This window comes from Typopeltis vanoorti, chromosome 15 (genome assembly GCF_054136105.1).
Source record: "Typopeltis vanoorti isolate ZY-2024b chromosome 15, IOZ_Tvanoo_1.0, whole genome shotgun sequence".
In the NCBI taxonomy this organism is placed as follows: Eukaryota; Metazoa; Arthropoda; class Arachnida; order Uropygi; family Thelyphonidae; genus Typopeltis; species Typopeltis vanoorti.
Genome location: NC_143563.1, coordinates 37706825 through 37732293, shown reverse-complemented (window position 1 = coordinate 37732293; position 25469 = coordinate 37706825). Strand labels below are relative to the sequence as shown.

The 25469-nt window shown below is 34.3% G+C and overlaps 2 protein-coding genes across 3 annotated transcripts in view; one reads left to right on the top strand and one right to left on the bottom strand.

Moving 5' to 3' along the window:
- Positions 1–4211, top strand: part of LOC150098640 (uncharacterized) — a 134874-nt gene extending 130663 nt beyond the window's left edge. The window contains exon 10 of the mRNA XM_090405833.1: positions 3923–4211. The gene's annotated coding sequence lies outside the window, so the exon portion shown is untranslated. The remainder of the gene's footprint in view (positions 1–3922) is intronic.
- Positions 4212–4438: 227 nt separating this feature from the next.
- Positions 4439–25469, bottom strand: part of fzy (cell division cycle 20 protein fzy) — a 113660-nt gene continuing 92629 nt past the window's right edge. For both annotated transcript variants that reach the window (XM_090405831.1, XM_090405832.1), the window contains exons 8-10: positions 18381–18506; positions 9787–9904; positions 4439–4698 (exon numbers count right to left, since the gene is read on the bottom strand). In XM_090405831.1, coding sequence (XP_090261957.1) covers positions 4520–4698; positions 9787–9904; positions 18381–18506 — 423 coding nt within the window. In that variant the 3' untranslated portion in view covers positions 4439–4519. The remainder of the gene's footprint in view (positions 4699–9786; positions 9905–18380; positions 18507–25469) is intronic.

The window sequence follows — 25469 nt, the reverse complement described above, 5'->3', positions numbered from 1 at the left end:
TTAATGGATTAAATTTTTTGTGTGCATATTTAAGTCAAAGTTCTTGGTATGGTGCTGCCTGTGATGGTGAAGCACTTTAGCCAACTACTTTGCTAAATAGGTGGTTGGCTTTCAGTGCTGTTATGAGCATGTGGAAATTTGGGTAACTGACATACCTTGGGAGGTTCTAAAATTTATCTATACGTTAATTTATTCATTGCAAGTTATACAGCTTCTAGGTATGGCTTGGTTAAGAGTTATGTTGCACATATGGCTTATGAAGATTATGGGGCCCCAGTACTGGTTTGTTTAAAGAGTGCTTCAATAAATGTTATGCCCATGGCTTAAGTCACTTTTGGCTCAAAACCTATCCAGTGTATTTTACATAGAACCAGTCAACCAATAGGCCTTACATAAAAACTTAGCTAAATTATTAAACTCATAACAGTTAGTTACCCTTGTTTAGAAATATCTTTTAAAAAGAATTTTAAATTCAACCTCCTTTCTTCTTAATATGACCTCTTTAAGTATACTATTACAGGCTTTTTAATAGATCGTTAACATAGCCAGCATCTAGTGATGTGAAAGGCATAGTTCCTGTTTTCATCCTTATTTTACTCAGACAAAAGCAACACATTTTTGTACATGAAATATCTTTACAACTAGGTTATGTGGACATTTGGATGACTTCACTAGGCTTGTGAAGAAATCATATTTACCACATACAATTAGCAAAAGAGTATATTATTATAACATTCTGGGTTAGAGTATAACTTCTTAAGCATGGGAACTATTCTGAAACTCATCTGACTAAACAAGCAAAACTGTGTCACGAGTTTAATAACCCATCTAAATTGTTCAGCTGAGTTTTTAGGTCAGATGTGCATTGCTATTAATGGGTTCTATGTAGAACACCAAGTATATTTAGGACAAGAAGTAGCTGTAAATGCCCCACACCAGATTTCATAGTTCAGGTCACTGAGCACATGCTAATAATCTTAACTTCTCCTAGCAGTATTACTTGTGATGTTCTGGGTAATGACGGACAAGGAATTTGTTCAAGGGAGTAGCTGGTTTCATGGAGGACACTCTCCCATATCAGAATGGAGGATGTGCATTACATTTCAACATCTAGGATGGCATTTCTGTGTACAAGACAATCTAAATTGAAATAATTTTGTGGGATGTCTTTAGGATGCACTATTAGGCACATTTGAAAAAAAAAAAAAAAAAAAAAAAAACACCAAATTCTTATTTCTTCAATGTCTCATCAAAAACGAAGAGGTTTCAGATTCATTTTGATGGGAGATTGAAGAAATAAGAATTAAGGTATATTTTTTCTGCATTAATAAGACTTGTTGCACTTTACTATAATACAATACCTATTGGTGAAAGTACACTAATTCTTTGGAGGCTGTTATAGAGAGAAATTGACATCATGAAAAGTATGTATATTGTGAAAGATGAGACACTACACCTTATATTTCCACATTTTGAAGAATAACAGTACAACTTGAAGAGAAGCTAAGGTACCAGAGTAATTTGCATTAAAAAAAAAAAAAAAAAAAATCTTTACAAATGCTGCACAAGATTTGTGAATTTTTAGATATCAGTTATTGTTTAGTACGCTTTCTGAAAAAACTTTCATTCCATGTAGCAGTTTTGAATCAGATTCTATTATAACATAATAGAATCTTTGTAAGTACATTTATGTACTTGGTCATAATATTTAGCTGCAGATATGTTTTAGTGTTAATTAGAAGAGCAGTAAAACATGCCTTACTTTGCAACAAGCAAGGAGGTGTGCTTACTTTGAAAATATTTTAAGAATATGCCAAAAAGGTGTTCTAAAACAGAATGCAAAACATGAGTTAGCATCCTGTTTTGTTCAGGCTATATTCAGCTCACTGAAGCTGAATGCTAATATTTCTTATAAGGTAATAAGAAAAATAATGTATATGCAAATTTATTGTAGAAATTAATCACTATTTCAAACTATTTGCTTTAAACTTATGAAGTTTTTTTTCCTGTAATTTGACCCCACACACAAGATTGCAAAATAGATATCATAAAAAAGTATGCTGTATTCAAGTGGTTAAGAAGGAACCTATCAGTTGTTTCCTGAATAGCTATTAGTCATTGGAAAAAATACAAGGCTGTTAGAATAAAGAGAACAACAAAAAAGTTGGTTTAGATATAAAGCTCAGCTTTGTATGAATGTTGTCATAAGCAACTTCTTATAGTTGCAACAGTAATGATATTTAAAGAGAGGGAAGTGAAGATTCTTAGAATATTACTGTGCATTTTTTGTCTTATGTTGAAATTGTGGCTTCTAATAAACAGATGCCAGTATGAAACATTTACAGTTTTGTAGAATATGATTATAATGAAAAAAAAATAAAGTTAAATATGCTTTTTGTGCATATTTCCACATTTCAAGTTCCTCAGAAATTTCAGAAGGCATAATGTCACAGCTTAGTTTGACAAGTAGATTGCATCCTCCCACTGGAGCATCAGTGTTTTCAAATGTCTTTAGCTATTATAGATTTTCTTTGCCCAGTATTAGGCCACATTAGCCTGCTCATTAGTAGACCTGAAAAGGTGCCATTTTTGTCTCTAAAGCTGGGTTTTCAAAATATCTAACTTAGCCCGCCTACTATATTTAAATGGTACCATCCCTGTTTTGGGAAAATTGAGGCATGTCTACTGCTTAACAATAATAGCCCTTCTTGTCACATTTTAGCACATCTCCTGCTTTCTCAGTCAGCTACAGTTACTGTGGAGAAGAATGGCCTCTGACAGTTTTAAAGTTTTTTTTCACAGAGCTCTACAATGAGAAAATGCCAGTTGATTAGGAAGATGAAAAGCAGCAGTTATTATAAAAAGTAGATCATCTCATCCTTTTATCAAAAACTGTTTACCAGTCCTGAAATTTTAATGCCATTTGTTCCAGTAACTACTTGAACTCCTGTTAACAGGAGGTGATTCTTAAATAGCACAAGCCTTGGACTATGTGCAAGGCTTGACAAATTATTCAAACCTTACTCATCCAAGAACCCCCCCCCCCCCCACCTTTTTTTTTTTTTTGATGCCCTAAGTCTGCACATCAAATCATTTGCTATCCAAGCCTTTTTTGGACATGTTACTATATATTGTATCTTTGCAGTCTATGGGAATTTCACAAAGTGATTTATAATGCTACATATCAGTTAAAGTTTATAACTGAATTTTTTTTTTTTTTTTAGTATCAAGCATATTTGTCAAGCCCTTCTTGTGTGTGTATATATCAAAATCCCTCCTGAAGCTGAATGTAAAACTTACATCTTTTGCACTTGCTATAGAAACAGGTTAAGAGTCTAAACATGGTTCAATATAATGCAAAATTATATTGAACCATGTTATAAGGCAAAATCAGACCTCATAAGCAGGATATTAGTCTTAAAACATTTACAGCAGTCAGAGCTGAGATGCTATCTACTCAGCCATCCAATTCAATCAGCTCACTACTTCAAACTGGTAGTCCACATGAATAGTCTTACAGCATGAATAATTTACTATGAACTTTTATCATAGCATTATGGCATTTTGGTTTCTGCTGCATTGACATATATAGAAGAAATTAATGTTTTAGAGAATTTTGGTATTTATATAGATAGCTCTTGTTCAGAGAGTGAACAGCTCTGAAACTGAAAAACAATTACACAGAAGAAAACCTTTTTGATGTTTGGTTAGTACTTCCTGTATTAATGGAAATGTGAATATATATACAACAGCAATTGTATTCAAAAACGTTTCAGCATTTTTTTTTTTTTTTAATTAATACTAAAACGGTTCAAGTAACTGTTGCATAAGTGGAAGGGATGTGTGCATTCTGAGGAAGAGATCTATCCATATTCATCCATTTAATATACTGCATTATATTGAATTTTTTCTATTTATTTAGATATGGCAACTTCAAATCTTATGTGCTCACCTTTACTCTTTAAACTAGTCTACATGAAGGGGAAAGTTACTGTTATCTAAAAATTGTCAGAAAATTACTTTCAGCATTCTCTAAAAAAATCACCCATGATGAATTCAAGGTTGTTCAAAGTTAGTAATGTCATGTAAAATTTGTTATGGAGTCTTTTTGGAGTTAAATCTTAAATGTAGTTAAATCTTTACCACTTCAAAAACATGTTTGCTCTTGTACTGTTTCCTTGCTTCAAATAAAGTTTTAAGAGCAAATTCTGAAGGAAGGGTTTTTATTTTGGCACTCTACAGCAACAGTAACAAGTTTTCATGTATATAAATATTTATTTTGTATACAATTACAACAGTAAATATATATACAGTACATAATTAACATTAAATCTTTTCATATTTCATTTCTTCCTTATAAGAAAATGTCACTTTCCTAGTACAGTTGATTTTTACTTACTCTGTTTTAAAAACCTTAATGAAAAACTCAACAGTCCTGAAGATTTCATAAATATTTATTGTAGAAATTTTAATCAAGTAAAATGAGAAATAATAATTCTAGTTTCACACTGATGAATCTTTACCGTATAAGGCCATCCATATGAACAGATCCTCTAGCCACTCGTGTCACCTTTTCCTTTTTCTTGGCTTTATCAACATCAAAGCACATCCATATTCGCAGAGTTTCGTCTGCTCCTGCAGAAGCAACCATTGTACCATCGGGGCTCATAGCGAGGCTTAAAACTCGTGCAGTATGACCTAGATGAATAAAGTTATGTTTATGTAATTTGCAGAATTTAACTCATTTAAAACCAGAATTCAAGAATATCTCCTTCTGTAGACAGAGGAGTTCATACTTCAGTATTAAAAAACAACTTGACTTTAAGAAATGCAAACTCAGTAATAGCTAATAAAAAATGCCTTATGACTGGAATAGTCATAAGAAGCAGTTGAAACAAAGTAGGTTCTTGTTGAAGATCTACAGAACAATAGAATGGGAATCGAATGCCAGATATAGATATGTTTTGGGAAAATTTTGCTCAGGCTTACTGAATTATGCAGTGTAGCCACTGTGTACAGTAGCTAAAAGTTAACTTTCATACCACATATTTGAGCATTTCTGGTCAAATATCATTTTCTTCACCTGCCTTTCCACATTTTAGGATTTTGCTAAAATTTTTTTAAATCTCAATTATTAATATGTACTCCTGATTGCATGCCTTTTGAATATTTCCTTTCACTGTTTCATTTAGCAATCTTTTAAAGTACTCCATCATATAGAATCTTTAGTTTTAATATTACCTTTATCATCTGATTCCTTTCACAGTACCTTTTTTGGTCCATTTCAAATCTTTAGACACTTAGAATATTAATCTTTAATTTTCATATCACCTTTATCTCTTTAATTCATTTTAGTGTTCTTTCCTCCATTCCTAAGCACTAAGTCAATAACTTAGAGTCACATTTTCCCACCTTCTTGATATCCTAAAATTACATAGTGGAGTAGCTCCCTGGCATACTAAATCTAGTGTCACTGTGGAGAAAGCTGGAGTAGATGATATTCACCAGAATGCTTAAGTATGGAGGTATGGGAGTTTCAGTGGCTGTCCATGGTCAGAAAGTCTATTTTCCAATGATTGGAGTAGAGCTATCATAGTGCCCATCTATAAAAAAGGAAATAAAACAATGTGAGAATTAGAGGAATTTCTCTACTAAGTGATCCAGGTTGGTCAGCTTACCTGAGTTCACTGCTCTCTGCAATGGAAGTCATATGGAGGAAGTAAGGTGAATTACACTATCTGAACACCTACTCGAAACTGTGATCAGACTTTCCCTGTGACACACTTTCCAGTAGTGGACATTAATACAGGGTGGGTCTGCCCTTTGTTTCTATGACAGTTCTAACTCTGCTGGGGAGACTTTCTACCAAGTGTCAGAACATCTCTGGAGGAACAGCAGTCCGTTCGTGATGTGGGTCTTTGGAGCAAAGTCAGCATTCTAATTCATTCCAAAGGTGTTCTACAGGATTCAGGTCAGGTCTCTAGGCCAGTCAGTCCATTTCTGGAATGTGTCCACAGACTTTGCTTTATGGCAGGTAGCATTGTCATGCTGATACAGACAATAGTCATCACTGAACTGATCTTCTACATTAGACAGAAACAACAGGTCAAAATGTCCCTGTACCCTTTCACATTTAGATTTCCGTGTAGTGTTACGAGAGAGCCAATTCCATTCCATGAAAAACACCCCCCACACTGTAATACTACATCCTCCAAATTTCACTGCTGGCACTACACACGTTTGCAGGAATCATTCTCCAGGCATTCAGCATACCCAGACCCTCCCACCAGACTGCCACGTGGTAAAGCGTGATTCATCACGTTTCCAGTTGCCCATTGGCATTGCTCTTTACATCACTGCAGGAGGTGCTTAGTGGTCACAGAAGAAATATTTGTTTTATGGGCAGCTGCTTGACCATGAAACCCCATTCCTCTTAACTCTCAACACACAGTCATGGTGCTAACTGGACAGTTAGTAGCATTACAGAACTCCCGAGTGATTGTTTCACTCGCTGTCTGCCGATTTCCATGAACCCCCACCTTCAATGCTCAACAGTCCCTGTCTGTCATTAAACATGGCCAACCCAACCGTGGTTTTGTTGTGCTTTCACATTTTCACGTCACCAGCTGTTGACTTCGGCAACTTGAAGGTTGAAATGTCTCAGACAGATTTCTTACTTGATGTGCCAACCAATAACTAGTCCACGTAGAAGTCACTGAGCTCCCATAACCTACCCATTCTGCTCTTACTTATCACTGAACAACACACGGCTCTATCCTTCCTTTTATACTGGTAAGCAAGATCGTAGTGACATCTAGACATCAGTTTATGAATTACAGAGGGGGCAGGGCATCTGGATACTTTTGATCAGATAGTGTATATTAGAATCAATAACAATGGCTCAGCTCACAAAGATCTAGAAGGGTAGAAAAATCTATCAACACCAAGATCAGACTAGTCAGATCATTAGTCTCCTTTATGGTTCAGTCTTGGACACTAAACAAGGTGATTAAGATCAGTTCTTTTGAAATGTGGGTCCAGAGAAGGATGCTTCAAGTTCCTTGCATAGAGAAAAGAACTAACCCAAGCATCACCGACCCATTGAATCTTGAAATGAGTCGCTGCAACACAGAGAGAGGGGGGGGGGGATTGTTAAATATTTTGGACACATCTCAAGAAGAGAACAACGAAAAGCTCTTCATGCAGGACAAGAGCTCAAGGGAGAAGACCAGATCAGATTCCTGTTCTAATTGGACTAAGGCTGCACTTTGATTGACCTGATATATTAGAGACTAATATATCAGGTCAAGTCCTCAGTATAGGAAGACTGACATCCTATCAATCTTCCTATGACTTGTTTAGCTTTGGCACACAGCTTTCTTTTTTCCTTTATATTCTCTCAGGGTATCTGCTGACTTATCAGCAATGTTTAAACATGGTTTCTGAATTTCCAGAACTGCCCCATTAACCACTTCATTCCAATGCTTCTCTCTGGCTGAATCAAAGTTTCCTTCAAAATTTTCCACAGAGCTTCCAAGATTTCGTTCTTGTTTTTAAGATTTGTATATTTGAATATGCATTCATATCCGAAATCTGCAACTTGCTTTCTATGTTTCTTCTTTTCAATGTGATATTTACCACTTCCTGTTTCGAATTCACCATATACTCCTGTGTCCTGACCCAGCAATATCAACAATAACAGTCAATGAGACATTCCTTATTTTGCTTTCTCTCCATGTGAATATATGTTTATTTTTATGTTGAAACCATGTTCCATTATGTTCCAGCATAAAAACATGTAATTAGGCCATGTCCTGAGCAGGAATCCCAGCAAGTATTTATTAGATTTCCACTTTTCCCATTTTTATGAGTGGTATTAATTTCTTACTCTGCCATTTAGATCTCCAACAAGAACCAACTTTTCCTTTTTCTTCATGTAAGCTGCTCACTGTAATGGCTCAAAAAAAAAAAAACTTCTACTTCCTTATTAGGACCCTTTGTGGGACCACTAGAATAAATAATTCTCATTGTCATCCAATTTCCTATTTTGAAATGCCACTGTTCAATTTGATAAAAATAATGATAAACAACAGCGGTTGAGTATCTGGAAGATGCATAGCCAGCATGACATTTCACTGTTGTTTAAGCAATAAATAATACAATTTTAGTCGTCTAAGTCCCAAATAGCCAGGCAATCCTTTTCATTCAACATCCAAGACATTATGATAATTGCATATTGATTTATCAAGGCTTAGTCATTTCTCTATTCATTACACTACGTGGAGGTCTTCTCTCAATCCAGCTTTGATTCTACAATATGGTTCTAAAATTGGGTCACCCAAAGAGTATGCTTTTCAGTGACCTGGAGCGTTCCAGTTACCTCTAGAGCTTTGCTTGCTATCATTAATAATTTTTAACGTAATGTGCAATTAAAAAAAATTTTTTTTTTAAATGCAGTTCTATATTATTGAATAGCCTGGGTGCAGAATATGCTGAAATGGTGTTCTTCTCAACAAAAACAATGAAAGACTTTAGCAGGTTGGAAAGTAACCCATATTCGACCTATGACATATTTGCTATGAGATTACTATCTTATTTCTTTCTACACATTGAGAAACCTCTTAACAGCCAGCTTCTGTGCCTTGGAAACTTCTTAAATAAATGACTGAGTATGGATTCTACCACTCTCTCTCAGGTGGGAATCTTCTTATGTCACACATGCCTCTGGACAAACTGCTGTAGAAAATAATGGGGGATCTTAAATGGTTGCTCTCATCTAAGGTATTTTATCTGTTTGGCACAATGGCCTATTTAAAACTCCTATTGTATGATCTGACTTCTATAATTAGGATGACATTTTCTCTCTGGTTGCACATGTATGGCAGTGGATGGATCATTATATGCAAACTACAACTAATGCCATGCTCCACAAGATTAGGTTCCTTCACCTACTTTCTTCTTTCATTGTCAATGACCTTTTTTTTCAGTTGACTGCAAATCCAATGTCTTTGCTAATTAGATTATACTGCACTCATTTCACAAACCAACAATTTCAAATTTTGATCTCCAGAGTATTCTTCAGTAGAGTTCTAATTACTAGCATACATTGATGTTAAAACGTAATTGTGACAGCAAGCCAGATCTTGGTCTCCAATCTTCCTTAGCATAACTATATATGTAAGTATTGTATTCTCAGCATCCATGAAATTAAGGTCTCTTTCTCTTAAACTCATAACAGCAAAACTCTTTACAAATCACTAAGTGTGATTTGAAAAGAGTCTTAAAAATACTTAATTTGGTACAGAAGGATGCTTGCTAACTTCTCTCATCAGTTGACTCTTCATAGACATTTTCAGTTTCTAATGAGCATTTTCCACAAATAATTCTATAATCAACATTCATCAGAAGTGGCAGCTACTCCACACTCCATTGCAGTTCTCAACTCCAGGCTCACAGGACAAATTTTTCTTCTGTTTTCTGCGATAGCTCTACATCTTGTGGAAAGAGTATGATTCTCCAGGTCTTCAAAAATCCAATGTATAGATTTCTGTATGGGATTATCATAAAAAATCAGAAGTAATATCTTTATAATAAAACATGCACATTGAGATATATTGTTATACAATGGGGAGGGAGCTGTATGTTACATGTACTTTATTAGTAGAAATATTTTAAAATAATGTTTTAACTGATATAATGGATTGTTATAGTACTCCCCCCACCTGCAAAAAAAAAATCTGGTTTTTAAATTTTATCAAAAACAACACAATCTCACACACAGCTTACCTTTTAGTTCTACTACTTTTTCAACAGAGGGATACTTCCAAATAATAAGTTCATTATTGGAAAAGCCATGCCCAGATATAAATTCCTTATATTCTTCTGACCATAAGATGCCTGAAACCTAACATGAAAAAGTCAGTTGTTGGATTTCATATTATAACATTTCAGAAGTTTTATGAAATGACCGATAGGATTTGTAAGGGGTATTTAAAAAAAACACCTTGCCTTAAATTTATACAACTGAAATAAGAAATAAATTTGATAATGTTGATTATTTAAAAAGGAAACCACAGGATGTTTTTCTTATAAGAGTAAATAAATTTTAAAGCTAAAATCCTCCCAGTTTTAATTATAATTTTTATTCCTTGAGGCACTTAGAATTGATTTAATTTTTTTTCCCATTAGCTCTCTCATTACACTTTGGTCACAAAAGCAACCCAAGTATTGTGAAAGCTAATGAATATGTACATCACCAAGAAAGTTTTCTTAGTTGCATTATATATACATACCTATAATGCAACTCTCTTTTAGCTCTACTGTCAGATATTGGTGCACTCATAAAATCACACGCACACAGGTTTCTAGCAATAGAACTTTAATGTGGACTGTAGCTCCAGTTCAAAATAACTGTAGTTTATAGTCTATTTTATAATTTATGGTTTTATAGTGACTCAATATTTCTTTACAGTTTTTTTTTTATTGGCTTTTATGTTCTATCATGCCTGAAGAAGTCTGCCGCTCCGATGAAATTGTTGCGCATTTTAGTAAATTTCATTATTTATTCTAATTCTCGGATCTCAGTCAGTATATAAAAAGCATGAATATATATATATAATATATTAAATATATGCTTACACACACGTACATTTGATTACACTGTTGAGAAATTATAACTGAAACAATGAGACTAGTGTATTGTTAAGTCTTAATTGCATGTTTTTCTGGGGTTGCTTACTTTGCAAGCTGAAAAGCCAAGTTTCCATGCATTGGGTGAGGATACCCTGCCGCCTCTGTACGATGCTATTTAACTCACCTTCAGCTGAAAGTCAAACTACCTTGCTTATTAAAATTCTAAAGTATCTTGAAAAAGTTCCAAGTTTAGAGGCTAGGATTTCCAGAATATCTGAACCTCAAGTCCATCCTATCCATAGTACTAATGTACAATACATCTGCAACTTTCCATAGGTGGGATTCAAGCAAAAAATGTAACAAAATTCTCTCTTTAAAATAAAACTTATTCTGCGTATGAGTGGTAATAGGTCTCGAGTACTTTGGGTTGTGTATATGTAATATGAAAATTAATTCAGCTTTCACTAAAAGAAATTATTCCTCCATGCCATTTTAGGTTCTACATTCAGATCCAGTTTAGAAGATGCATGTGAATTTATACTGAACTATAATAATCAAAATCAATTTTAAAAGCTACTATGATAGTATAAAAATAAGGCAGAAAAATAAAGATCGATATTTCAGTCAAGAAAATTTTATTAAAGTTATCAAAAAAAAAATTCAGCAGATGACTATAGAAAATTGCTTCCAGCTATAGAAAGAGCAGTTTTTTCCATGCCTTCTCTAGTCTTTTGTCAGAAAGAAATCAAAGAATCCTGAATAACCTGGACACTAAAAACTTTACTGGTACTGACAGTTTTGCTCCAAAATTAACACCAATCCCATATGGCCTTCAATTTTGAATACTTGTTCAGCAACTATACTACAGCATAAAAATATGCTGCAATAAAAGTATGCCACCCAATATATATATATATATATATACACACACACACACACACACACAGTAGCATCTCGCTAATCTGAACAAATAAAAACAGTGATCGTTCGGATTAGTGAATTTCTCCCAAGAGACAACAATAACTAACGTTTAAGACAAAAATAAATAGATTCTAATGGTACATTAATTTAATTCTGTAAATAGAAGTAACTGATAGAAAAAAGCTACTGTAATGTAAAACTTTTTAATGTTTTGTTAAACATTAAACTGTAATGTTATTTTTAGTAAAAAATAACACAAGTTTATTTTAGTAAAAAATTTAGTTTGTATATATCTGTATTGTTGAGGATTCCGATTTAATAAAATTGCATAGTTCAGCATATAACTTAGTTTGCGTAAACTTTCTTGTACACAACACAAAAAAAAAGTTTCACAAAATAACACACAAAAAAGTTTTTATTTCTCTGTAAAAAAGTCACTGATTTTCTTTTGCTTCTTGGAAGCTAAACTTTTTTCGAATGCTTCTTCTCGGAGCTGCATTAGCAATAAAATTTTGTGGAATGGCGTATCATTCTGCTTAGCCCATTCTGTACACGTATTGGAACTGTCAACTGCCTTTCCATGTTTTACTTTCTTTTTCTTCAAGTTCTTTATCATCATCGTCTTTTTAATTCATTCTGTATCATCATATTTATAATTTCAGCATCCGATTTGATTTTGAGTTCACTTTCGGTTCTACTTGTAATCGATTCCTTAATATGTTTGTGAAATATCAACATCTGGATTTATATTTTAACTAAATTATGCATGTTTTGAATTTCCTCTTTTTGTATATCATCATAGTTATCTTGGTAAATTCTAGGCCACAGTTTTTTCCATGATGCTCGAATTGCTTCCCAAGCAGCAGCAACTGAGAATGCTACATCCTTCAAATTTATATTTTTTTATCGAAGTGGCAACATCATAATTTTGGGAAATTACATTTAAAAGCCTATACGGAAGCAAAACATGGACCATGAAAAGGAAAGATGAAAAACGAATTTAAACAGCAGAAATGAAGTTCCTCAGAAAAACAGCTGGATATACTAAGTGGGACCACAAAACAAATGAAGAAATCTTACAATCCCAAAAAATCAAACCAATTAATTACTACATAAGACAGTATAAACAAAAATGGCTAGAACATTTAAATCGAATGGACAACAGCAGACTACCAAAAATATTATACAGATACAAAATAAGTGGAAAAAGAAGAATCGGAAGACCAAGAAAGAGATGGCATGAGACCGGAACAGGCCACATGGCCTATATTCCATGATAGGAAGAAGAAGAAATTTAAAAGCAGGCCTTTATGATCTTTTAATTTAATGGATTGTACTATGGTCTGATCCATTGGTTGCAACAATGGAGTACAGTTTGGAGGCAAAATAATAGTACACAATAAATAAAACTTTTTTTTTCTTTCAAACCGCAGTTTGGATTAGCGAGATACCACTGTAGATACAAAACTTAAAAAAGTCAAACAGTTATACTTTTTGAGAGAACTGACAACTGTTGGTTCTCTCAAAAATGTTTCAGATCAATATGAGACATTTTATTTGGATTTATTATCGGATCATGATTCTTTATAAATATATGTATACAATCGTCTACAAGTTGTGCCAGCTTAAGGCTCTCTGGCTTCTTCAGGACAAGAAATGGGTACACTAACATTAAATGCTAAAAAAAAAAAAAAAAAAAAAAAAGATTGAAATGACGCGTGACATTAAGCATATGGAGCGTGGAGACTTAGTCATTGTTTGAAGATCGTGTTTTATAGTTTTTCACGAAATTGAGTTCTGCTAAATATAGTGAATTTATAAAACTTTTCCAAATGTCTTTTAATATCATGCCTTGATTTCTGGCGAGATTGTCTCCTGTCCGGAGTACCACTGCAGCTTCTTTAAAGTTTCTACATCTGAAATCTTCAATGTACGGCATGGAGCTGTTGTCCCAATCGATGGAGTGGTTCGAAACCGAGAAATGAGCTAATCCTGAAGTGTCTGTTCTGTTGTTGACATCTATATGTTCTTTTTTTTTTATTTCTAGGCTTCATGATGTTTGGCCTATATAATTCAGTCCACAGGAACATGGGATGTTATATACACCTGCATATTTGTAGAAGGCGATGCTGTCCTTTGGAGATCTTAATGTGTCATGTAGTTAAAATAGGTTTGAAGGCAACCCTGATGTCGAAAGACCCCATGATTTTTGCTATTTTCGTTGAAACTGAGCCGGCATAAGGTATGACGATGGACAATGTATACTGCGTAACTTGAGGTTGTCACTGTGGGCTGTTTCTATTGAGAATCTTTTAAATAATATTTTTTGGGTAACCATTTTTGACCAGAGTTGTAGATATGAGTGAGAGCTCATCAAGCAGATCTTTTTCTTCTGTGATGATATTTGTTGCTCTATTTTTAAGCATATGTATAATGCTAAGTTTTTGTGCATAATGGTGAGTAGATTTAAAGTGAAGATAATGTCCAGTGTCTGTAGGTTTGCGGTAGATTGTGAGCTTGATTCGTAAATTCTCGTGTTTTTTTTATTAGTACATCCAAAAACGATAATTGATTGTTATTTTCCAACTCTAATGTGAACTTAACTCAGGATTAGTCCATCATTTCTTGATTTCAAACCACTCCATCGATTGGGACAACAGCTCCATGCCATAATTGAAGAAGATTTCAGATGTAGAAACTTTAAAATTTTACTGTCGTTACTGCATTCTTTTTTTTTTTTTTTTTTTAGCATTTAATGTTAGTGTACCCATTTCTTGTCCTGAAGAAGCCAGACAGTCTTAAGCTGGCAAAACTTGTAGAAGATTGTATACATATATTTATAAAGAATCATGGTCCAATAATAAATCCAAATAAAATGTTTCAGATCAATTGGTACTATTTTCACCACCTGAAGGCCCACCAATTAATAACCACTAGAATGGATTGTCACTAACAATTTACAGCAAATCTCCTCACCAACATTACCCACATACTAAAGGAAACATCTGGAGGTACTTGTGGCTTCTGATATTTCAAGAACATCTGATCAGGTCTGACAGAGCAGCCAACTTATGGTAGACCTACCATCTTCTGGCTTGTCTTTTATTCTTTGCAGACTGAAGTTCCAATTTCCTCTCATTAAGAATTTGCTCTTGTGATTTCCTTACCAATGTTCTCTTGGACTTGATACTCTAATACGCTCTTCTTCCTATATATAAATGTATGTGCAGCCTGTTCTCATTAACCACTAATCTTAGTTTTGTTGATGACATGGTTTTTTCTTTGGCAAACAGTGTAGTGTGCTTAGTTATTACAAGCTCCAAAGACTTTCTATAACCCAATGTTTTAAACATTGACCTTTTCATTCTCCAGTAGCATGAGGATATCCTTGTAAACATCAACATTATTAAAAGATATTAGGTCTTATTTCTGGAAGTAATATCTCGCTTTACTTTCACTCATCTCTGATAATACCCATAAAATCAGGTTTCTTTTCTTGGGCTGACTTGTATCTAGTCTTTTCTTGGACTAGATTACACATTATATCCACACTGCAGCCTCCAAATACTGTGTTGTTTGCTGTTTAAAACATTCAAATTTACAACTACTAAGATTATATAAATCCCAAACCTGTCAACATTAGAATACTGTTTTCACATTTGGGGTGGTATATCCAAAAGCGCTTGATGCCAAACTGAAAGGGTGGGGAGAGACAATCCCAATACATGAAAGGTCACAAGACTTATAATACAACAGTGCCTTGCATGGGTAAGGAGGAAGAATTAATCTGTTGATGTTTCTTAGAGTTTTAGGTTTTACTCAGTGTAAAAAAAAAAGTATGGGAGAGATGTTCAAAAGAACACAGATGGAATGAAGGAAGATGATGAGTTCATTTGGTGTCTAGAGTTAGACTGTGTATGGATGTTGGCCAGTGGCTGCTCTAGTTCTAACATGGTTAGAAGAAAGTGGAGGAATGGCGTGTTCAACACAGCAGTGCACATGAAAAACCTATAGAAAAGGCATAGTGCAGAAAGAGTGCCCGTGGGGAAAGTGACGAGTCTGTGAGAGAGGGGTCACCTATTAAGCAAATTAGGTTCTTCTGTATATCACCAAGAATCCTTAGAAAGGAAGGGGTGCATTATCCCTAAATATGAGAACAATATTCCAAGGTTGTTGTTCTTGTAAGTACTTATACATTGGTGATACATAACTGTCAATTTTTAGGGAAAGACAATGTATACCGTTATATTACCATCTTCAGGTAATAAAATTAATTATATGTGCACACAGGCACTAACATTGAACAAATATGGCTGAAGACAACAACTTAAGTCAGTCCTAAAAGGTGCCACTTAGTGGACTAGGGGTAGTAGTCTTGGCTGGTTGGGCTGATGTTTTAAGAATGCAAGCTTCCCATATTTGGAGCAGTCTCATGCATCCAAATTTGTTGAGGTTTGAGTTTTTTTTTTTTTTGAGCTGAGGCTGATTCCAGGAATAATCTCTCATATTTATACTTGCTGTGGTGAAGTAAGGTAGTTTTCTTCTAACGTATTTTGTGGAGGTGTCCAAAGCATGGTCAGCAAGTCCTGAGTGGCTGTATTGGTGGAAACGGATATAATCCTTATGTTCAGATATCCTGATATTAGCTGTTTGGCCATAGTAAGACAGTTTGCAACTACAAGGGACCTGGTATACTCCAGTTCCCTCATAGTCTAGGGGACCTGGGCTTTTTGTTAGCTTTTCAGAAGTACCCCAAATAGATTTAGGGGAAAAAAATCCTTAAAAAATATGACTTGTCAACTTGTTATAAACCATATAAAAAATTGGCATCTCTTATCTGCTTCCCCTAGACCTACCTGGAGTATACCAGGTCCCTTGTAGTTGCAAACTGTCTTACTATGGCCAAACAGCTAATATCAGGATATCTGAACATAAGGATTATATCCGTTTCCACCATTAGAACATTCTTAGAACAACAGCCAAGACTGCTACCCAATTTAGCCCACTAAGTGGCACCTTTTAGGACTCTATGACCGACTTTAGTTGTCTTCAGCCATATTTGTTCAGTGTTAGTGCATGCGTGCACATATCATTAATTTTATGTTCCCTGAAGATGGTAATGTAACATTACCGAAATATAGGAAGTATTAATTAAAGTTTTTTTAATTAATATAACAGTATACGTTGTCTTTCCCTAAAAATTGAGTTATTCCAAGGTTGGTCAGATCTGAGACATTAGTGTTAGGAGTTGAAAAGAAAGAAGTAATGTTTTGACCAAAAAAAGCAATTTTTTTTTAGCTATGGATGTAATATGCTTGTGCTAGGATAAGCTGGATGTCACAGCCAGCTCAACAAGAGAAAGCCGATCTTGAAAGGATATTGGAACATTATCAAATGAGACAGGTCTGAGTTTTTATAGCATTGAAATTCACTAAGTTGTCTTCACCCCCATTTGAGAATGGCAAGGAAATCAATATTTATGTCACTGGTATAAGAGATCTTGAGGCTTCAATGATTTCACTACTACAGGATTTCTGGAATGAGAAAGAGGAATGGAGAATACTATCATAAACAAAACTATAAATATGGTTTGAAGTAAGAATGAGAAAAAAAGGTCACTAATATAAAGGAGGAAGAACATGGGTTAGAGTACAGAACCTTGCAGTACTCTGGCAATGATAAAGAAATCTGATGAGAGGAACAATGAACAACCAGCGAGGAAGATGGCAATCCAATCACAAAGTGCAGGAGGGAGACCATAAGATGGTTTCTTCAACTCTTTCCCTTAATGCACAGCATTATACATGCCTGCAAGTAGATGTGCTCTGCATTATGTGAGATACTGAGACAAGGAGTGATGAGAGCTTGGTCCACCTTTACCACGAGTTGCCTCAGTCCTGAAGATACTTCAGGCGCAAACTTTGTTTGCTTACACTTGAATAAAGAATTAAACTAAATTTATTATAGTCTAACCAAGTGAAAAAACCTCCATCTTTCTCTAAATCCAGAGTAATTTTAATAATAAGATGGTACACCTTTTGGCAACTCGTATAGGTAAATATGACTTCTCCATTGCTTCTGCCTTAGTATCACCACTTCTGGGTCTGGCTCCCACTGACAAGACCTCAATAAAGGTCGAAACCAGTCTGGGTAGTGGCCTTTCCCTTAATGCACAGCATTATACATGTCCGATGTGCTTTGCATTGGAGATACTGAGACAAGGAGTAATGAGAGCATGTTCCACTATTACCACGAGTTGCCTCAAGTCCTGAAGTATCTTCGGGACTGAGGCAACTCGTCCCCTTCATATTTTTGACAGTGTTACTTTGAAGAAACATTGAGAGAAAATCCTAGAACCTTATTTTCAACTTTGTAGGAGTGTGCTTAGCCCAGATTTTCTTTTCATGCATGACAGCAACTTTGCTCATAGAGCTCAAGTGGTGGAAGGGTGTTCTGAAACTGAAAATATCCAACAGCTGTCATGACTACCACTTGTCATACTGATGTGGGGCAATATTTATTTTGTCACCCAAATTTCATTGTTATTGTACAATACCAAATTTTGTCAGGCTTCATTGCGAACTGCAAGTTATATCATGTTTTCCAAGTGCTTTGTTAATTTTGTCATGCAGTTTATATATATTGTTGATATGAACAATAAAATTTTTTAACAAGTGAATCTTGCCAAAGTTTTCTTGTCATAGAAATATTAAAAAAAATTATGAGCTGAATAAGAATTAAAGGAAGAAAGATAAAAAAAAATGTTAATTTTGGTTATACCTGAAATAGCAAATTGCATTATTTTATTAATAAATAACAAATCTTACTTGAGATTTAGCATCTACATTTTTGAGACAAGCTCCAAGTGTGCAATTCCACAGTTTGATAGTTCTGTCAGCTGTTCCTCCTCCAGTAGCAAGTATATTTGGTTTCCAAGGGCACCATGACACTGCCTACATGAAATGAAACAAAAGCATATCAAATTTCATTATTCATAATAATGCTTAACAGTATGAACACCAAGAGGAGAAAAATACATTTATTGAACTCCCTAATATCTCGCTGGCTTTCTACACAGGATCAGAGCACAATGATAACTGACAAGCACAGAAACAATTTAAATTGTAACTAACACCCAATGTCATTACATTGGTCATGGTCAGATAACTATAGAGTTGAATTAGAGAAATCCAGCTATTAGGTCTTAAAATGACAAGTCTCTCAGATCTTTAGTAATTTAATGCAACCATACTTGTTGAGGTTAGGAGAGCGCTTCATAGATGATGCTGATTCAACACTAGCCTCTCAGACCTGTATCCACTTTTATGTAATAAAGATGTTTTCTCTATCTGATCCTATGTAAAGGAGTATCCAGCACATGATCTGCCAATCCCAACTTACCATACAGATGATCTTGGATATAATTTTTGTGTTCTTCAAAGGCAGATGTTAACTGATCTACTAGTCTGCCCAAAGTAGGCTAAACTGCAGGTGCAAAGAACTTCGGGATGTTCAAGAGGATGTAGCCAATCAAAATTAACTTTGTAGTTATCCAACCCATATAGGGCACCATTATAAGGACATTAAGTGTCAGTTACAATTTAAATTGTTTCTACAATTAGTTTAGCATTATGTGCCTGTCACAGTTATTACTGTGCTTTGATGATGATGCTGGGTAGAAAACCAGCAAAATATTACTGAGTTTAATAAATGTATTTCTTTCCTCTTGGTGTTGTTTATACTTAAGCATTACTATGAAAGTAGGATGATGAATTTGTTTATTTAGTGTACTTTCCAGTGAGTCTATGCAGATTTCAATCTTACCATGGACATGAGTGTTTGGAATTGTCCCTAATTGTGTGTGGAAAGGGAGTTGCAAACTGCCACTTCTAGCAGACTTCAATCCAAAACCACTATAAGGTGTTGAGTGACCATAAAATTCTCAAATTATGTAGTAATGTACAGATAATTCATAAGTAAGGTGTAGCTCTAAATAAAATTTAGTCTTTCTTTGGACATTTACATCTAAAAACTTTATCCTTCTATTGTTGAAGAAAAATATGCAAGGAGAAAAAATTACCCAACAATGAAGCTGAAAATTAACAGCTAATAAATAATGTTTTTAAGGATAGGAGAGATTGTAGGGCCACGTAAAATTGCACAAACCGAATGTCATAATAGTAACATCATGAAATTAATATTATATAAAATATTTTAAGGATATTCAGGAGTAAATAAATAATGAAGAATTTTTTTACTGTCATCAAATATCTGTTCCACAGGTCCTTCTCTGCTTGTTTAAGTGACCATATCACTGAAATTAGCTCTACTCATGCATTTGTGAGTAGAGCTAATTTCTCTACTAAGAGCTAAGTAGAGCTCACATCAAGTTAATACAATACTAGGTTGTAAACAATGTATTCTTAAATGTGCTCCACCATCCACTGTGAGATAAGTTCCCTGAACTTTTTTCTCAACAGCCTTCAAACTTGTAATTAGGATGATGGACATACTGTGCAGTTGTAAAAGGTAAAGATTTGCTTGATATTCATTTGCTTAGCATTTACAAAGAATACACCTCTTTATGTTGATACCTTTCCTTCAGAGAAATTTTTCAATGCAAACCTTACTTAACAAAAAACTTCTAGTTCAACTTACAAGGAAATCAGGTGTAGAAATATGAATTACATCTCTGAAGATAATGTAGTATCCAGAATATGAATGCTAAGACAGAAATAAATGAAAGTCACATATCAGAAATGAATTTTTGTCCAGTTTTCACGTATCAACAAACTTCTGATTAAAATATTGTAATGACTGAACAGATAAGGATAAGAAATTATCCTTTCAATTCAATTAGCAGCCTTCCAATGAAGATTACTGCATTGCTGGTTTATGGATATTTGTCAGTTGTGAAATACTGGTTACTTGTTGCTTTAAAAAGGTTTCATTTAATAGAAAGTGACCTTAAACAGTCTTTCCTTTGAGAAATTATTCCGTGATTTTAATGCTGTTCACAGATTCCTGTTAAATATTATCAAAAAATCATTTTCTCTCTCTCTCATTCTCTAACTCACACTGGTTTCTCCTGAAACCAATCTTTGACAAAAAAGCTTTCTAATGGTTACAATGTTTTGTTGAAAGTTTATTTTTCACTTGGTCAGACTATAATAAATTTAGTTTAATCCTTTATCCAAGTGTGTGCAAACAAAGGTTGCGCCTGAAAGTATCTTCAGGACTGGGATAAAGTGGTACAACACCGGGCGACTCCTTGCAAAGGTGGAGCAAGCAACCAACATTCCTATCTCAGTATCTCCCATAATGCAAAACACATCTCCTTGTGGATATGTATAAGTAGTATATGGATATGTAGCTTGCTCCACCTTTGCAAGGAGGTGCCCGGTGTTGTACCACTTTACCCCAGTCCTGAAGATACTTTCAGGTGCAACCTTTGTTTGCACACACTTGGATAAAGGATTAAACTAAATTTATTATAAAGCACTGTTTTGGTATCTTCCAGTAGTAAAAATACTTTGTAGTTAGGCAGTAAATGAAAGAAGCATATGGATAATCAAAATTCATTTTTTCTAGATACAATCAGAATTATTTCCAGAAATTAAATATATAATTGTAAATGCAGAAATAATCTCTTCATTCAGAATAAACGAGTTAATTACAGAAATGCTACATGTAAATCAGAAAAAGTAATTCTTAATCAATAAAACATTTTTCTTAAAGTACTTATTTCTTTTCATGTAACTCAGTAATTAGAAATAGGACTAAAAACTTATAACAGTTACTTCAGGTGCATTTACTCTACAGGCAAGTTAGTGCATTCTTAAATAAGGAATAAGGCAATGTATTTTGTTTTAACTTGGAATTTAAAATAAACTAAAAGAATTTACTCACAATTATTATTTTAGTTGAATGCGCTATAATCTGTAACTTTAAGTTATTCATATTAACTTGCAAGGTTAGCAGCAATCAGTTTATGCAGATATATACTGAAATAATTTGCTGCTGCATTGTTTTGAACACAACAATGAAAATGCAAGGAAGAAATGTATTTCTTGGACTGGTTATGATATTTTAAAATGTGAGTTAACAAAAACTAAATAGTCAGGGAAGGAGAGCTTGTAATTGAATTAAAAAATAAACATTTCAAAATAAATTAATTGAAAAGCATTCAAAACTACATTTTGTAGGGTGTGAGAGGTGAAATCCACTTTGGATAAACAGGATGGTGAATATACATTAGTATGGTACTGTTGATGGGCTAAGGATTAGATAATCCAGAAATCACTCTGGAGATCAACCACATTTTTTCAGTTACTTAAGATGTATGAGTAAGCCGAATGATGGTCTCACAAAAAGCAAAGAAATTCATTCAAAAATATCTATACCAATGGTGAGATTTCAACCTACACCCTGTTGCCGAGGCTAGCCAAGCAGACCAGCAAAGGTTTAGGTAAAGTTAAAAAATAAATTAATCTACATTCAAAGAATTATATGGGAAAAATTAATGATTTCAAGGTGGGGATTATGAGTCTGGTAACAAATTCAATTTGTTACAGTATATTTTTCGTTAGCTACACATGGAAGATTGAAACAGTTCCTATGAGATTTCATGCAGGGCATTTCTGTAGTTTTCATATCAAATTTCTGTTTTGTACCTTTCAAGGGATGTACAGGATACTATGATAGCATTACATGAAAATTTGACATTAACAATTTCTTATCAATAAATTATCTCCAAACTAGCCTTTATCTGTCAGGACTATTATTACCAGATCTTATATTTTGGTCTTCTAAGCCACTTTAACCAGCATGGAAATACAACTACAAACTGCAGCAATCTACCAAGATCTTGGTTTGTCACTGATCAAACACCTGTTCCCTTAACCGTTCCTCTACCATCCTTTTTAAGTCAACATACCATTTTAAATATGATTCTGGCGCTGATGCTTTGCTCACTCCCCTAATTTTTCTCAAAAATCTTTCATAGTTCTGGTCACTAATCTTTGATCATATCTTTTATTTCTAACTCAACTCTCGTAAGTTAAATGATGCCTTTGTATACAGGTTTAGTATCTGATAATTTCTATTATTCCACATAATTTATTCAGATAACTCTAACATACTACCTTTGCTAATTCTATTTCCATATTTAATTTGCAATCATCAAATATATGAAATGTTTTACTTGTTCTACAGGTGTCGTTTTCTAATGTTATTTTAACCAGTAACTAGTATTTTTGCTCTCTCTCTCTCTCTCTATATATATATATTAAATGCCGAGTTTCCTACCAAATTTATTGCAGCAGACTTATACTAAGCTTATTTAGGTGTATAACATCATTTGCACAGAGTAAAGATTTCAGATTAACATATCTAATTGAAAGAGTTTAAAGGCTAAAAGAGGTTTGTATTAGAATGCATGTTTATATTCATAAGAACACTATATTCTTGCCATTGCATCCTACTGTTCAAACACATTAAAGTAATCCTGATATTACTTTAATGTGTTTTTTAATAGTTTGATATTAGTATCCTAACTTTTTTAAAAGTACATGTAGTAGTTAAGATGTAGATGTCAAGATTACATACAAACTAATTTTTGAAGGAATAGCAATAATATCCAAAATTTGTTGAATCAAAAACTTCACCATTCATGTTTGGCTTTGCTTATGTATGAGAAATGGAATGCCACAAATGCTTCAATCAAATAAGATTTCCTTCCACAAACTGAAAATTATAGGACATCATAATTAAGCATGTTCCACTGAAGTATTATGTATTCTCATTCAGGGGGTCCAAGGACTCACTGAGGGAGGACCATTTTAGTTAATCATACTTAAATAACTATCAAATCGCTAAATGAGCACTTCACCAAAGATGCATGCAAAATGAAAAGAATCTGGACCTCAACGTTTGCTGAACACACTCTTGGCCAGTGCGTTTTTCATCCCGCAAAGCAGGCAAACTGGCCTTGAGAACTTAGCACTACTGGCCATAGGGCTGACCACCTTATCCTGTAAACGGATTGAGGTCCGATTATCAATGGACCCTCGACACCGCAAGGTAAAAGAGGGTATAAAGAAGATGAGATGAGGCTCTTGGCCAGTTTCCAGGAAAGACCCCAAGTTCCACTAACCATAAGCTGAAATATCTAAATTGTAAGCATCCCTTAATAACTTGTATGTTTCTACCATATCTCCTCACATCAATCTATTCCTCAACCTCTGAAGACCATAGTCCATTAACATTTCCTCATAAGCAAAATTCTATATGCCACATATCATCCTATCATTCTTTGGATTTTTTCAACTATCTCTCCATCTCCTCAGAAGCTAGGTAACTATAACACCCAATAAGTCCAGAAGTGAACAAAGCTTTTTTTTTTTTTTTTTTTTGACAAGTTCATTTTCTCTTCAATGGTGTAGTTATGCAATGCACTGACCTTAGCAACATTGCCTCTAAACTTTAACTCACTATCCACTACAACCCTCCACCCACAAAGTCTGGAGCTTGACTGAATACTTTCAAATTCCCATTATTATGATATTTTGCATGCAACATTTTGTTTATTTGGGGGTTTACTGGCACAAGAATAGCAAAGATCATACTGCACCAATAGAATGCTTAGAGCAGCACAAGGTAATACACAAATAGCATTTTATGTGCAAGAAAACCAGTATTTAATGCAGTGCATAAAACAAATGTAGAAACGGTGTATAAAAAGCTATTAAAAATAAGTGGATCTATAATACAATATGTACATTCCATAAACACACACGATTCTAAACATTAATGCTCTGTAGAAATTTAACAAAATTAATACTTGATGACCCAGATTATTAAAATGACTTTGCTCAATAATGTAATGAGGGCAGATGATTAGAATATGACTTATGCTTAAAACTGAACCACAGAACTCACACATAGGCATACCATCACTCCTTGATGGGAAGGAATGTGTAAGATAACTAACACATGCAGAGATGAGCAAGTACAACTTCCTTTTTAGAGTCCTGCATAAACTATTTAATAGAGTTATGATTGCAACATTAATACTAATTTTCTACATAGCAGCAAGTTTGAAACAATCTAGTGTGATGGTGGTATCTAACAAGATCAAATACATAATGCAGGTGTCATTACAGACCTAGTGAATCAATTGCTGTAGCGATTTCATTGCAACAGCAATTGATTAAGAAGTGGTTAAGTCAACCTAATGGGTGCAAAATGAGTAATCACAATGAGTAATTATCCAAACACTGATTGGATATAATAAACTTAGTTTAATCCTTTATCCAAGTGTAAACAAACAAAGTTTGCACCTGAAAATATCTTCAGGACTGAGGTAAAGTGGTACATCCCCTGGCAACTCGTAGCAAAGGTGGACCAAGCTCTCATTACTCCTTGTCTCAGTATCTCCCATAATGCAAAGCACATCTCCTTGCAGACTGATTGGATAACAGCATAGCATAGGAACAATGAAGCAATTTACTGAATTGTTGCATGACAACTTCCTCAAGTAGCATGTGAGCAAAGAAATGTAAAGTTAAAGTGTGTTAGACTATGCCTTCAGTTGATAACGGTGATCATACTGTACTGACCTGAGAAGTGGTTAAGTATATCGGTGATTCATTCAGAAAAAGATAGGTTGAGAGGTGAGAGGAGAATGCCAGATTCAGTCCCATGGTATTGGCTGCTAGAAGGGAAAGATACAGGAAATATGAAAAAAAAATACCCAAATGGTGCAATATCAGAATGTGTGTCTAGAGGTCTAAGAATAAATAGGGTAGGAGTGAAATCTATGTGCAGGCTTATTAAGCAAGAGATTCTAAAGAAAAAGAATGAAAGAGTACTTTCATTACTGCCATCATGATGATGATAACAGTAATGAAAAGTGC